A 14106-nucleotide genomic window follows, 5' to 3' on the forward strand; every position below is an offset into this window, starting at 1 on the left:
TAAGCCTACTTATACCTAATTAAGTATGAGTAATACACCAAGATTCATAAACCACTAGAATGTATCCTATAATGGTGATTTTTCTTCACAAATCCAAAGTCTAACCTGGGGGCTTTGATTTGAGTAACCAATCCGTAATCATGGCACTTCCAATCATATGATTCCACTAGTGCTTGTCAAAATCGAAGAAATTGGAAACTAATCCTTAACAAACCAAACAAGAGACAAAGAATAGCACCTCAGTGGTGTTGGTCTTCTCCAAGTTGTTGGAGTTGGGCTGGCTACTCTAGGTTGTGGACTCCAATCCACCGGCATTGTTCACCGTACCGCCGAGATCACCACTCGATCTTACGCTACGAGAATACATGTGTCTAGAACCCAACCAAGAGGAGAGAGGGGAATAGGCGATGAGCGTTGTGTTGTTGTTGGGGACCGCTGTCGTCATGCCAAACTAGGGGAGTAGCAGAGGAGTTGAGGGTGGCCGCCTCAATCATGTCCATGTGCGCGGTAGGAGAGGTGTCATGATACCAAGTATTGTTTGCTGATTTGTTGTGAGAGAAAAACACTACTGAATGGCTACCAGATTCGGTAGATAAGCTCAAGCAAAACAGGACCAGAGAAGATGCCCATATTAGAGTAGGGAAATACAGTTGTTTGCATTCCCCTAAATGTTTTTTTAGATAATAATGATTCCCCCCTATATGGTTCAACCAGATGCGCAACAAACCAATCAAATCCATAATAGCCAACGGGAAAAACAGCAAATTGCATTGGCTTATATATAAGTATATAACCTATAAAAATACTATACAATACAATGCTAATGCAAGCGAGAAATCAGACTCATCACATAGTACCTTGGACCTAGCCTATGGGCGCTACTTGGTTGCATCCGGAAACGACGCCTGCAGAACGTGTCCCATTTGCTTCTGTTGTGGCTGCTGCAGACCGTCGACAACTCTGCCAAGTCTTTAAAATATTTTGGTTATAAGCACTTGTTTAGTTGGTAAAAAATTTTAAGTTTGAATATTTTAGTATTTTCATTTGTATTTGATAATTATTGTTCAATTATGAACTAATTAGACTTAAAAAATTTATATCGCAAATTACAGGCTGTAAAATTAGTTATTTTTTATCTATATTTAATGTTTAATGCATTAATCTAAAGATTTGATGTGACAAATAATATTTAAAAATTTCGAGAAATTTTTGGAACTAAACATGGTCTAAGTATACTACGAGTACGTGGTGGAAGCGACAAGCCGACAAGGGAGCAAGAGTTGACCCAAAGATAAGAATAGTGAAGGCGTAGCTGGCTGTCTCTGGGACCACAAACCATCGTTGCATTTGCATTGCATCTCCTCCCAAGTCGCAGTCAAGGTCGTCTCCCAAGTCCCAACCTATATCGTCATCGTCTCCGGCGGGCGGGCGCAAGCTCCGATCCGTTGCTGCAAGCCTGCAAGCAGCAGGTGCGTACATCTTTCTGCTCCAAAACTTCAGGTTCTCTGTTGTCCACCTGCGGCCGTTTGTGGCCTGTAGAGCGAATCATCAGTAGTAGTTAGCAGTTCACCTGAGCCGTTTCAGATCTTGTTTTCTCCTGAAGAAATCGTTCTAGATTCAATGCTGCTATGCGTTGCCTTGGATCGGCGTCTCACCACTAAGGCTTTGTTTACTTTTAAAAAAATTTACAAAATTTTTCAAGATTCTCTACCACATCATATCTTACGTATGTATAGAGTATTAAATATAAATAAAAAAATAACTAATTCCACAGTTTTGTATGTAATTTGTGACACAAATCTTTTGAGTCCATGATTAAACAATATTTGTCAAATACAAACGAAAATGCTACAGTGTCCATTTTGCAAAAAGTTTTGCAACTAAACAAGGCCTAAAAGCTACGCTCACAGCCTCTGCGCGCGGCCTTTGGTTAAAAAGCTAATTTGTTGTGAGATAAAACTATTCCTAAATCATGGGCAGATTCAGCAGATAAACTGTGTGTGGATACATGCTAGGACAGTGATTTTTTTGTTTGTTTGTTTGGTGATTGACTCAAGACAATTTGTTTGTGCGTCTTCCCTACTGTCTCAGCGTTTGTCACTAGTGATCTTTTTAGTGATTTGCTAACTGACCTTGCATATTTGTTTGCAATTTAGGCTTCTATAATAAACTAGCAAAGTTTGACAAAATAAAAGTATTTAGTGCTTTATCTCTTTTTATTGCAAGGCCTGTAATTTGTAAAAGTATTTTGATTTATAATATGAGTATCAATTTCTCTTACCCCCCCCCCACACACACACACACACACACACACACACACATATATATATATATATATACGGCAGCGCTATTCTACACCTTAGGTGTAGAATATTATTCTACACCTAAGGTGTAGAATAATATTCTACACCTAGGGTGTAGAATAGCGCTATATATATATATATATATATATATATATATATATTGCAAAATTAATATCATATATTAAAAAGAATTGCAAAATAAAAATCTATGCATGTGACTTTCTTTTAAATCCTGAAACACCCTATAAAAGGAAAGAAAAATACTTGGACAAGAAATAACTTTGTTTAACATGGCACATTTCTCCTCCATGATTCAACAAAAATTGAATGTATGTATTCAGGAAATCTTATTCTCTTGTGAAAACATAGTAATTTGCCTTAATTTTCTTTTATAATAACGTGTCCAGGGAAAAGCTTAGCAAAGAACTTGTTCAACATATGATAGGGTACATGACACGGCTCCGTCTCCTTGAGTTCTCCAGAGCTAGATCTTGTCGATTCCCTCCCTTCTACCTTCGGCCCTGCCTTCTCTGTAGTTAGGCTTTGTTTAGTTCTAATTTTTTTTGGTTTTGGGTACTGTAGCATTTTCGTTTTTACTTAGCAATTATTATCCAATCATGAACTAACTATACTTAAAAGATATATCTCGCGATTTACAGGTAAACTGTGCAATTAGTTTTTATTTTCGTCTATATTTAGTGTTTTATGCATGTGTCGCAAAATTCGATGTTACGAAGAATCTTGAAAAGTTTTTTATTTTTTGAGTGAACTAAACAAGGCCTTAGTATAGGTAGTGGTTGATCCTGTAGAGTGCCTAGATGGCCGTAGCCCCTTATAGGAAGTCCTGCCTAGAGGTTGCCGTTGTTGCCGTTATGGTCTTTCTCGGCATCCTTCGTCTCCAACAACGACGTCGCTTCTAAATCTAGTAGAAATAAAATAAACCCTCTCTTTCTCTCAAGCAACTCCATCTATGCCCTCTTTCATCCATGGTCTCAAGCTTTTTTGCTGCCACCATGAGTTGGAGGCTGATCTATTGGCTCTGCCTATGGATTGGGTCCCCTATTGGGTGGATCTGCTGTACCGCCGCACATCGCCCCACGAGTAGCCTTCCCCAAGCTTTCGAACTCATAATGATGGGGGCCAGAGGATGACACATTTCGCTGCTAGGCTCTTCGCTTCGGCAATCGGCGGCTCCGTTAGTTGCGCCCAGTTGTCCTCTCCGGCTTCAAGGCGACCATGCCTTTCATTCTGAAAGATTGGATGCTGCATGCCTCCACTGTCACCTTGCAGCCTCCGGTCTTGCAGTCCCCTGCTCCAACCAGATAGCTACTTCTCTATCCCTAGTTCGACAATTCTGCCTTCACATAGGTTTTTGGTTTGAGCTTCTTCTATCTTTAATAATAATATCAACATGATCCTTCGGTTGTTGGTATGTTCCTTTTTCAACGGGTCTACCAACCCACTCTTCACCGTCGCTATGCGCGGTTAGTCCATCCGAGAGCACGTGCCTTTGACGTCCTTGTGAATACCCCTCGCCATCCTCGTCAGTGCCTCAGTCGACGTTGCTATCTCCTTCTCCGGTCGCATGACCTTGATGTAACTTGGTCTTCCTTGGAGGACCTCTATGTAAAATGTCTGTTTTAATACATAATCCTAGGAGAATACCCCGCGCATTGCTGCGGGAATGCAGTGGATTACGTGACATGATGACATGGACAAACAAAATACTTATGTGCTTGGTAACGTAGACATTACAATTGTATGTCTAGTGGATTTTAGTTGTGAGTGATAGTGCATTGCTCAGCTTGCATGTTGAGAGAAAATAGTGACTTGCTGATGTGGACACTACAATTATATGGACTATTGGATTTTTAAATGTGTGTGATAATAGGTTGCTTAATTGGACAGCTTGTATATTGAGAGAAATAGTTAGTGGGGTTTAGCTTTATAGGAGTAAGATAAGATATGCTGTTGTTAAAAAACAATGAATAGGATTTTTGCCACCTTTGACTTGCTGGACACTACAATTACATGAAATTATTGGATTTTTAGTTGTGTATGACAATAGGTTGCTTAATTGGATAACTTGCATATTGAGAGAAATAGTTAGTGAGGTTTAGTTTTATAGGAGTAAGATAAGATATGTTGTTGTTAAAAAAACAATGGATAGAATTTTTGCCACCTTTGACTTGCTGACATGGACACTACAATTATATGAATTATTAGATTTTTAATTGTGTATAGTAATAGATTGCTTAATTGGATAGGTTGCATATTGAAAGAAATAGTTAGTGGGGTTTAGCTTTATAGGAGTAAAGATAAGATATCCGTGTTAAAAAAAAGAAAAAAGTCTACTTTAGGTGCCTTAACTTTTACGAAAGTCTAATTTTCATCCCTGAACTCTAAAACCAGACAAAATATATCCCTCAACTTTTAAAACCATGCACATTACATCCTTGACCTAGTTTTGAAAGCGGTTTTGTCTTTTTCTTTTTATTTATTTTGGCTGAATTTTTTGAAAAATCACAGTAAATCACATAAAAATCATAAAATAGAAAACTCAATTTTGTTGAACCTTAGATGAGTAGATCTACACATGAAATATATAATATAGTATATTTTAGTATAAATTTTTTTGATGCAGCTTTAGATCTATGCTTTTCTATAATTAATTAGACTAACTATAACTATAGTTTATATGGTCCAATTGTGATGAAATTTATATGGTGGGCTAATTATTCTATGATTGAGTTGTAGTAAAAATTTCATACTCATTGGATCATGTATTATTTAGTTATAGATTTATTTAGGTTTATGCTTGTTAAATCTTAATAAATCTATAACTAAGTTATACATGATCTAATGAGTATTAGAATTTTACCAAAATTTAAACATATAATAATTAGCCCAAAATAAAAAAATTCATCATAATTGGACCATATAAACTATAACTATGAACTATTCTAATTAATTATAGAAAAACACACATCTAAAGATACAACAAAAATTTTCTACTAAAGCATACCATATTATATGTTCATTGTATAGATATACTTATCTGGAGTCTAACAAAATCAGATTTACTATTTTATGAATTTTATGTGATTTACTATAATTTTGCAAATATTTAACCGAGATAAATAAAAATGAAAAAGACAAAACAGCCTTCAAAACCACTCATAACCATGTCAGGGACGTAATATGCACGGTTTCGAAAGTTGAGGGATGTATTTTACCCGGTTTTGAAGTTCAAGAATGAAAAATAGACTTTCACGAAAGTTAAGGGACCTAAAATGAACTTCTTCCTAAAAAAACAATGGATAGGAATTTTGCCACCTTTGTTCTCCGAGCTTTTGTCTGGGCTGGGCTCATCTCCCTCCACGCGGCCCACAGCCCCTTGGACTCCAACCATTCCTATGCCGGGCCCATCTCTTGCGCCGCCGTCGTCGAGAGGCTGCCGACTTCACGCCGCCGGCGAGCGGATAGAGATACGCTGCGGGCCTGCAGTCCTGCACTCGTGCGGTGCTTACGCGATGCACAGCGACGGCGCTAATTTGATTTCATCCGATTTTTGACCTTTTATTTTTTTAGAAACACAATCCCTTATACGTCATCTCATCTTCAACATTCATGTCTGTCTCGACTCCACTTTCATCCCCTCTTATCTTCCTTATTACTGCAGGGTTTTTTGCTGAGCGAGCGTACCTGGGCCTCGACCCCATTTGTGTAGTCCGGCAGCAAGTATCCAGCAGGTGAGCACCAGATCTATCACACACACGAATCGCCCGTCAACTTATAGATTAAATCTTCGGATCATTGCTTGATGCTTTGTTGTAATGTTGTTGGTAACTGGATGGACTTTCTTGGACAATTGCAACCATGTTCCAATTATTCGTACATGCCCATCGATGGATGATATAGTTCATTTATTAATGACATGCTGATTTTATTGTTCACTTCAAATTCTCCTTCAATGGGACTAGACAAGTGCGTTTAGCAATATCTTGCATCAAATAAAAGTGAGAGGATTTTGACGTTTATTAGTATTTCCCTAGGAGATGGTTGAACTGTCAAAGTCGACCTACACATGTTCAAGTAATTAGGCTGGCTGCCTAGGTGTTCACCTGGTAGAGTTGAGAGTGCAGTTTTAGAAAATAAGTGCTATCTATTGTGTAGTAGATGTGGCCCTGGCCCTCGTGTTATGGTGTCAAGCAAGTTGTATTTTGCAGCCAATGCTTTCCATATCCTTCACATTTAACTTTATTAAATATAATTTGATTCAACTGCTTCATTGCTATAAAAAATATGGCTAACTTCGACATTTTTTTCCACACGAGGCTAACCCTATTCTCATCCAGAAAACGGAAATACATGCGTCTGAAGAACAGAAGGCAAGGGACAGACCAAGATCAGCCCTCTAGAGCTACTGCACATCTGAAACTCTGTCTCAGAGCCAGATAGCATCCAGAAAACTAGACTGATCCTTACCAGATAAAACTCCTAACAACAGACAAAAACTCAAAATGATTGCTGCAGACTGCACAGGCCCAGCACAACCACCACAAAGTTATTACAGATTAACTGCAAAGGAGTCCACTTTCCACACAGCTCTTACTTCCTTCAACCTATGCATTCCGATCATCATTCTCTTGATGATCTCCCAGTTCCAGCCGCTCCATTCTGCCAGGATTCTTGCGCTTGGATGTCAGAATCTCCGTAGCCACCCCCAGCATGGTGTTGACACAGTTTATGAGCATCTCCCTGTCCACCTCTACATATAGACCTGCCCAATAGCACATAAGAGCGCAAGCATAGCAAATTATCTCAATAGAGTTCTGAAACTTTTTCCCATCAAAGCATACTTTTTTTCTTGTCTTCCATATGGCCCAGCATATAGCAGCCACCCCCACATGTGGCATTTTTTGCCCTGAGGCAGCCAAATGTCACACCATTTCCAGCATTGCATTAAGTTTCTGGAAATGTCAGTCACCCCAAAACACTTTGCAATCACTGCCCGTATTACTTTTGCAGTTGGACAATTGAAAAAATAAATGTGCTATAGACTCCTGATCACAAAAAAGATACATAGGATTGCCTATCCAATTCCTCTTGATCAAATTATCTTTTGTTAGGATGGCTCCATTTTCCATAAGCCACATAAAGAAATTAATTTTAGCAGGAACTTTTCCTCTCCATATTTATTTAAAAATGAGCCAGCATTATTCTTAGTTAGCCCAATATACAAGGATTTAACTGAAAAACGTTGGTTTTTGTCAAGCCTCAAAGTTATGATATCAGGGCCCTCCTGAAGCTGAAACCTCCCCACATCAGCCCAAATTTTGTCTCAGCAGAAAGTCATCTGTCAACCATCTCTTAAACTTAAGCTGCACCTCCCCATTTTTCACTTTTGCAACGCTCATTTCCTTTTGTTCACACAGAATGAGAAGAATTGGGGCAATTGTGCAAAAAGGTTTATCATATAACCAAGAGTCTATCCAAATTCTAGTGTTAATACCATTACTAATATTAATACTTCTTCCTTGAAGGTATATACTTCTCACCTGGAGAAGATCATGCCAAATAGGAGTCATTGCGTCTGCGATTCACAGAGAAAATGGATTTATTGTGAAGATATTTGGCTATAATAATTCTTGCCATAACCCTTCTTCCTGCTCTAATTTCCACCACATTTACATAGCAAGCTACTATTCATCTATGCAGCACGGATACAGATATGCGTACGGTATCGGAAGGATATGGATACGTGGATACGGCAATTTCTCAGAAAACAGGATACGTGGATACGTTTTAATTTTTTTTAATAAAATAAATAGTAATGCAAATTAAAATTGTGAAAGTGTAAAATTTGAGTAATCACTAATTATTAGTTTAGTACATACAATCATATATGATACATCAGTAGATCACCTTGTAGGTTTCTTAGTTTTCACAGGAGATTCAAGTCCAAGTATACTGGGTGAATGCAGAAGTCCATTTGACTAGGTGATACGTTCTTTTACTACCAACACCTTGCCAAAAGAAAGCCCTCCTGATTTTAGCAAGCTTTTGGCAGTTGTCTTAGGTAACAAGTACACAGACACATGATATATAGGGGACTTGTTAAGACTAGCACATATTAGAGTCGCTCTGCAGCAATCGACATAGTTCCCCCTTTCCAAATGTCTAGTCTCTTATTACTTTTGTCAACCAATGCAGTCTGCTAGGGCTAACAGGTAGCCCAAATATTTGACGCAGATTAAAATTGATTTTCAAGCCAGCCATCATTTCATACATGTATAACAACAGCTCCATGTTTCTGGCTTCTTCAATACCATGTTTCATGAAAATGATAGTATAGTCCGCGTATTGAAGAATAGCCACTCCATTAGGGATAATATCATCCACTAACTAGTAAAAGGACCATTACCTTGGGTATTTTCATCCACTAACCAGTAAAAGGACCATTACCTTGGGCATTTTCCACCTTTTTTATTAAGCAATCAGCAACAAAGTTGAAAAAAATTGGGGATAATGGGTCCCCTGGCCTAACGCCATTATAACTTTTGATATAAGGCCCAATTGTATTATTCATCTTAATACTCACCGTACCACCAGAAACTACTTTTTCTATCCAACCACATAAAGGACTTACTTAACTATGCAGGGGATACCTGGTCCCAGGAAAAAAGGACTTAACTATGCGTATCACATCATTGTCACTCATGCTTTTCCCTATATCATTGCATATCCTACCTGTGTAGTTTGCAGTTTCACTTTCTTGAGTGTTAGCAGTTTGCAATTCCGCCAAACTAGTCTGCACTTACATTTCCCATATTTAAGGAGTTGTTAACAATCCTTTGAATTATTCAGTAAATAAACATTATACTGTGCAATAGGTTTTCTTAGTTAGCCTGTTATGATTTTGAGTAAAATGGTTTTACTTTAAAGGCTACATTAGAGAACTCCATTAGCCTATCACGTATTAGATCTCAGGCAATGAAGTCCACTCATCTATTTTCCATTCTATTAACACAGTACACTCTGTTGATTGGTATGGTTCTCTTCAGCATCGTCAACCATAGCATTTTTATAAAAGAAAAACATGTACATTTCAATGATATTCGTCATTATGTTCTGTAACAGGATTTGTTTTTGTTATTTTGTTCAGCAGAAATGGCAGAAGCAGTGCTCCTTGCTCTCACGAAGATTGCTAGCGTTTTAGCAAATGAAACTGCCAAGAAAATGCTGGCCAAATTATCTGAAAAGGTTAATAATTTGAGGGATCTGAATGACAAGATCGAGTTAATAAGAATGCAACTAGCAACCATGAACAATGTTATACGAAAGATTGGTACAGTATACCTCACTGATGATGTCGTTAGGGGTTGGATTGGGGAAGTGCGAAAGGTAGCCTACCATGTTGAGGATGTAATGGACAAGTACACATATCACACAGTTCAAATGGAGGAAGAATGGTTCCTGAAGAAGTACTTCATTAAAGCATCACATTATGTCTTGGTTTTTACTCAAATAGCAGAAGAGGTGATCAAGATTGAGAAGGAGATCAAGAAAGTTATAGAACTAAAAGAGCTGTGGTTTCAGCCTTCACAGCTTGTTGCTGATCAGCTAATTGAGATGGAAAGACAACGTTCCCATGATAACTTCCCATTACTCATTAAAGATGAAGATCTTGTGGGGATTGAAGATAACAGGAGAATGCTCATGGGATGGCTGTATTCTGATGAGCTTGATAGCACAGTCATAACAGTATCAGGCATGGGTGGACTTGGAAAAACTACCCTTGTAACAAATGTTTATGAACGTGAAAAAATCAACTTTTCTGCTACAGCATGGATGGTTGTGTCCCAGACCTACACTATAGAAGCTCTGCTTAGGAAGTTACTTATGAAGGTTGGCGGTGAACAGCAGGTGCCACCTAACATTGACAAATTGGATGTCTATGATTTGAAAGAAAAACTAAAGCAAAAGCTCAAAACTAGGAAATGTTTGATTGTACTGGATGATGTCTGGGACCAGGAAGTGTACCTTCAAATGTCTGATGCATTCCAAAATCTTCAATCAAGTCGTATCATCATCACAACACGGAAGAATCATGTGGCTGCTCTTGCTCACCCAACCCGTCGCCTTGATATCCAGCCTCTGGGAAATGCTCAAGCATTTGATCTCTTCTGCAGAAGGACTTTCTATAACGAGAAAGACCATGCATGCCCCAGTGACCTTGTGGAGGTTGCTACTTCTATAGTAGATAGGTGCCAGGGATTGCCACTAGCAATTGTATCAATAGCTAGCTTATTGTCTTCGAGGGCACAAACATATTACATCTGGAATCAAATTTACAAGCGGCTTCGAAGTGAGCTATCAAACAATGATCACGTCCGAGCAGTTTTGAACCTGAGCTACCATGATCTATCAGGAGACCTCAGAAATTGCTTCTTGTACTGCAGCCTCTTCCCTGAAGATTATCCTATCCCACGTGAGAGCCTCGTGAGGCTTTGGGTTGCAGAAGGCTTTGCATTGAGCAAAGAAAACAACACAGCAGAGGAGGTGGCGGAGGGAAATCTCATGGAACTGATCCACCGCAATATGCTTGTAGTAATGGAAAATGATGAGCAGGGGAGGGTGAGTACATGTACAATGCATGATATTGTGCGAGATCTTGCCCTTTCTGTTGCAAAAGAGGAGAGGTTTGGCACTGCAAACAACTATAGAGCAATGATACTGATGGACAGGGATAAGGATGTTCGACGCCTATCATCTTATGGATGGAAAGACAGTACATCTGTAGTTGTTAGACTTCCACGTCTTCGAACTCTAGTATCACTTGGAACAATTTCATCCTCCCCAAACATGCTATTGTCAATTTTATCTGAATCCAGCTACCTTACTGTTCTTGAGCTACAAGATTCTGAAATCACTGAAGTGCCTGCATCCATAGGGAATCTATTTAACCTACGTTACATCGGCTTACGCCGTACAAAGGTCAGATCACTACCAGATTCTGTTGAGAAGCTCCTGAACCTCCAGACTCTGGATATCAAGCAAACAAAAATAGAGAAACTTCCACGAGGAATCTCTAAGGTTAAGAAGCTACGGCACCTTGTAGCTGACAGATATGCTGATGAGAAGCAGTCACAGTTTCGGTACTTCATCGGGATGCAAGCGCCTAAAGATCTGTCGAACTTGGTAGAACTTCAGACTCTTGAGACTGTGGAAGCCAGCAAGGATTTGGCTGAACAGCTGAAGAAACTGATGCAGCTAAGGACTCTGTGGATTGACAACATTAGTGCTGCTGATTGTGCAAATATCTTTGCCAGCCTATCAAATATGCCACTCCTTTCCAACTTGCTTCTTTCTGCAAAGGATGAAAATGAGCCACTGTGCTTTGAGGCACTCAAGCCAAGGTCCACAGGACTCCACAGGTTGATTATCAGAGGGCAATGGGCGAAGGGAACATTGCAGTGCCCACTATTTCGAGGACATGGGAGACACCTCAAGTATTTAGCTCTAAGCTGGTGCCACCTTTCAGAAGATCCACTGGAGATGCTCGCTCCGCAATTGCCAAACCTCACAAATCTGAGACTCAACAACATGCGTAGTGCAAGTACATTGGTTCTTCCTCCAGGATCGTTTCCCCACCTGAAGTTGCTTGTCTTGATGCACATGCCTAATGTCAAGAAGCTGGTGATTGGAAAAGGTGCGCTCCGATGCATTGAAGGTCTGTACATTGTGTCCTTGGCGGAGCTCGATAAGGTCCCTCAAGGCATGGAATCACTTCGCACCCTGAAGAAGCTCTCTCTTGTGAACCTGCACAGGGGCTTCCTGACTGAGTGGAACAAGAGCGGAATGCATGATAAGATGCAGCATGTCCTAGATATTCGTGTTTAGACAGGGCAGATATGTTCCTTCCGCACTACTTTTCTTGTATACTGTAGCACTTGCAAGTTGGAACCCTCTCCATTAAGTACTCTGTCATTTACATCGTCGGCAGCTCCACATTTCAATTTCATTGTCTTGGGAAATCTTACCGTGCTTCCTGTTCATTGTCTTGGGGAAGCTGGGTTCAGTTTGTGGTGCCTTTTCAGTTTCCCTCTCCTCTTGATTTTCTTGTAAGAACATGTTCCATTTTAATTTAACTTTTCTATTTTGTCAATAATAATGCATTCAGTGTTTCCATCTCCAAGAATCTTTTGCATGAATAGATTATGTTTGTGTGTGTTTGAAGAGGTGTTTATATCCTCAATTCAGACAGATAGAGTTATACTGTATCATTTCCGGTAGTTCGATTTCAGGGGTAGTCGGGTAGAACTAATTAGAAGCAGGAATCCAAATTACTCGCAATGCGGTAACACATTTTTACCTTGCTTCTAACCTGTAACAGAGCCATGATCAGAAATTGATGTTTTGCAGATGCTATTTGTTAGAATTAGGTTTTTCTTTAATTGGGCTAACCCTAGACGGGGTAGCAATGTAGTTGCCATACATGGGCCTCATGGGCCTAGCCTCATGGGCCTACATTACTCATACTCCAACACCCCTCGCAGTCTTAACTACCGGCACCGCGGAGTTTGCAGGCTGGACACGAAAAGAAGTACAACACACGAGCCCTCCACAAACGTAACTAGCCGAAGGTTGAGGACGGGAGACCCTTGGTGAAGATGTCGGCGAATTGAGAGGTGGTCAGGACGTGGAGGACCCGGACATCGCCGATAGCGACCCGATCATGGACGAAGTGTAGATCGATCTCCACATGCTTGGTCCTCTGGTGCTCACAGGGTTAGTTGAGAGGTACACCGCACTGATGTTGTCGCAATAGACCAACGTGCTTCGGGAGAGAGGGCTGTGGAGCTCGGCGAGGAGCTAACGAAGTCAGGAAGCCTCAGCCATGCCGTTAGCAGCAGCGCGGTACTCCGCCTCGGCATTGGAGCGGGAGACGACCGGCTGGCGCTTGAACGACCAGGACACCAGGTTGCCGCCTAGGAAGACGGCGTAGCTGGAGGTGGAGCGCCGAGTGTCCGGACAGCCGGCCTAGTCGACATCAGTGTAGACGACGAGCTCGGTGGAGGACGACCGACGGTGAAGGAGGAGGCCGAAGTCGACGGTGCCGCGGAGGTAGCGAAGGATCCGCTTGAGAGCAGTGAGGTGTGGCTCCCAGGGATAATGCATATGGAGACATATCTGCTGAACTACATAGGTGATGTCCGGCCGGGTGAAGGTGCGGTACTGAAGTGCACCAACAAGACTCTGATATGTAGTGGGATCTGTCACTGGGGTGCCCTCGGCCTCGGATAGCTTGCCTTGTGTGTCAACCGGATTGGAGCAAAGCTTGCAGTCAGTCATCCTAGTTCGCTCCAGGATATCAAGAGTGTACTGCCGCTGGTGAAGAAGTAACCGCATACTATCAGCTCAAAAATCAACCTAGACACCATGTCTAATTTGATTCAAGAAGGCATTTTAACCACATGTAATTAAAAGCCTTTGAGAGTAAGATCACCACTCCTAAACTCGGCACGATGCTTTATTTAAGAGATGTATGAAACTACTCCAAACCTAAACATATACTATAGCAAACAAAGGTAGCATGAGAGCATTATAGAGATTTACTCAATAGTGATGATATAGTATGATCGTAGTGAGAAATATTATTGTATTTTTAGATGCAGATGAATTGTACACATACAAGGAACTAAACATGATGTGGATTTGATATGAGAAAACTAAATAAAGTGGATGCATGGATGATTCAAAGTAAACATGCAGTGGTATGTAAGGAAATAAAAATGTA

The 14106-nt window shown here is 40.3% G+C and overlaps 2 protein-coding genes across 5 annotated transcripts; one reads left to right on the forward strand and one right to left on the reverse strand.

Annotated features, from left to right (window-relative positions):
• LOC8060034 (disease resistance protein RPM1) lies at positions 1316–12504 on the forward strand. 4 transcript variants are annotated; one of them, XM_021461640.1, is made up of 3 exons: positions 1316–1469; positions 5986–6055; positions 9472–12504. In XM_021461640.1, exon 3 carries the CDS (start codon positions 9477–9479, stop codon positions 12207–12209), a length of 2733 nt encoding a protein of 910 aa, XP_021317315.1. In that variant the 5' UTR covers positions 1316–1469; positions 5986–6055; positions 9472–9476; the 3' UTR covers positions 12210–12504. The 4 variants fall into 4 exon arrangements, with proteins under 4 accessions (XP_021317315.1, XP_002449338.1, XP_021317316.1 ...); XM_002449293.2 differs by having other exon boundaries at positions 9475–12504; XM_021461641.1 differs by lacking the exon at positions 1316–1469 and adding an exon at positions 5524–5825.
• Positions 13350–13718, reverse strand: LOC110435884 (uncharacterized mitochondrial protein AtMg00810-like). The gene has a single exon (XM_021461980.1). The coding sequence runs from the start codon at positions 13716–13718 to the stop codon at positions 13350–13352; it is 369 nt and encodes a 122-aa protein (XP_021317655.1).

Source organism: Sorghum bicolor, chromosome 5, assembly GCF_000003195.3.
Source record: "Sorghum bicolor cultivar BTx623 chromosome 5, Sorghum_bicolor_NCBIv3, whole genome shotgun sequence".
Taxonomy (NCBI): domain Eukaryota; kingdom Viridiplantae; phylum Streptophyta; class Magnoliopsida; order Poales; family Poaceae; genus Sorghum; species Sorghum bicolor.

Excerpts from the sequence above, each read along its gene's own strand:
- LOC8060034 (XM_021461640.1), top strand. The coding sequence starts at position 9,477 with ATGGCAGAAGCAGTGCTCCTTGCTCTCACGAAGATTGCTAGCGTTTTA.
- LOC110435884 (XM_021461980.1), bottom strand. The coding sequence starts at position 13,718 with ATGCGGTTACTTCTTCACCAGCGGCAGTACACTCTTGATATCCTGGAG.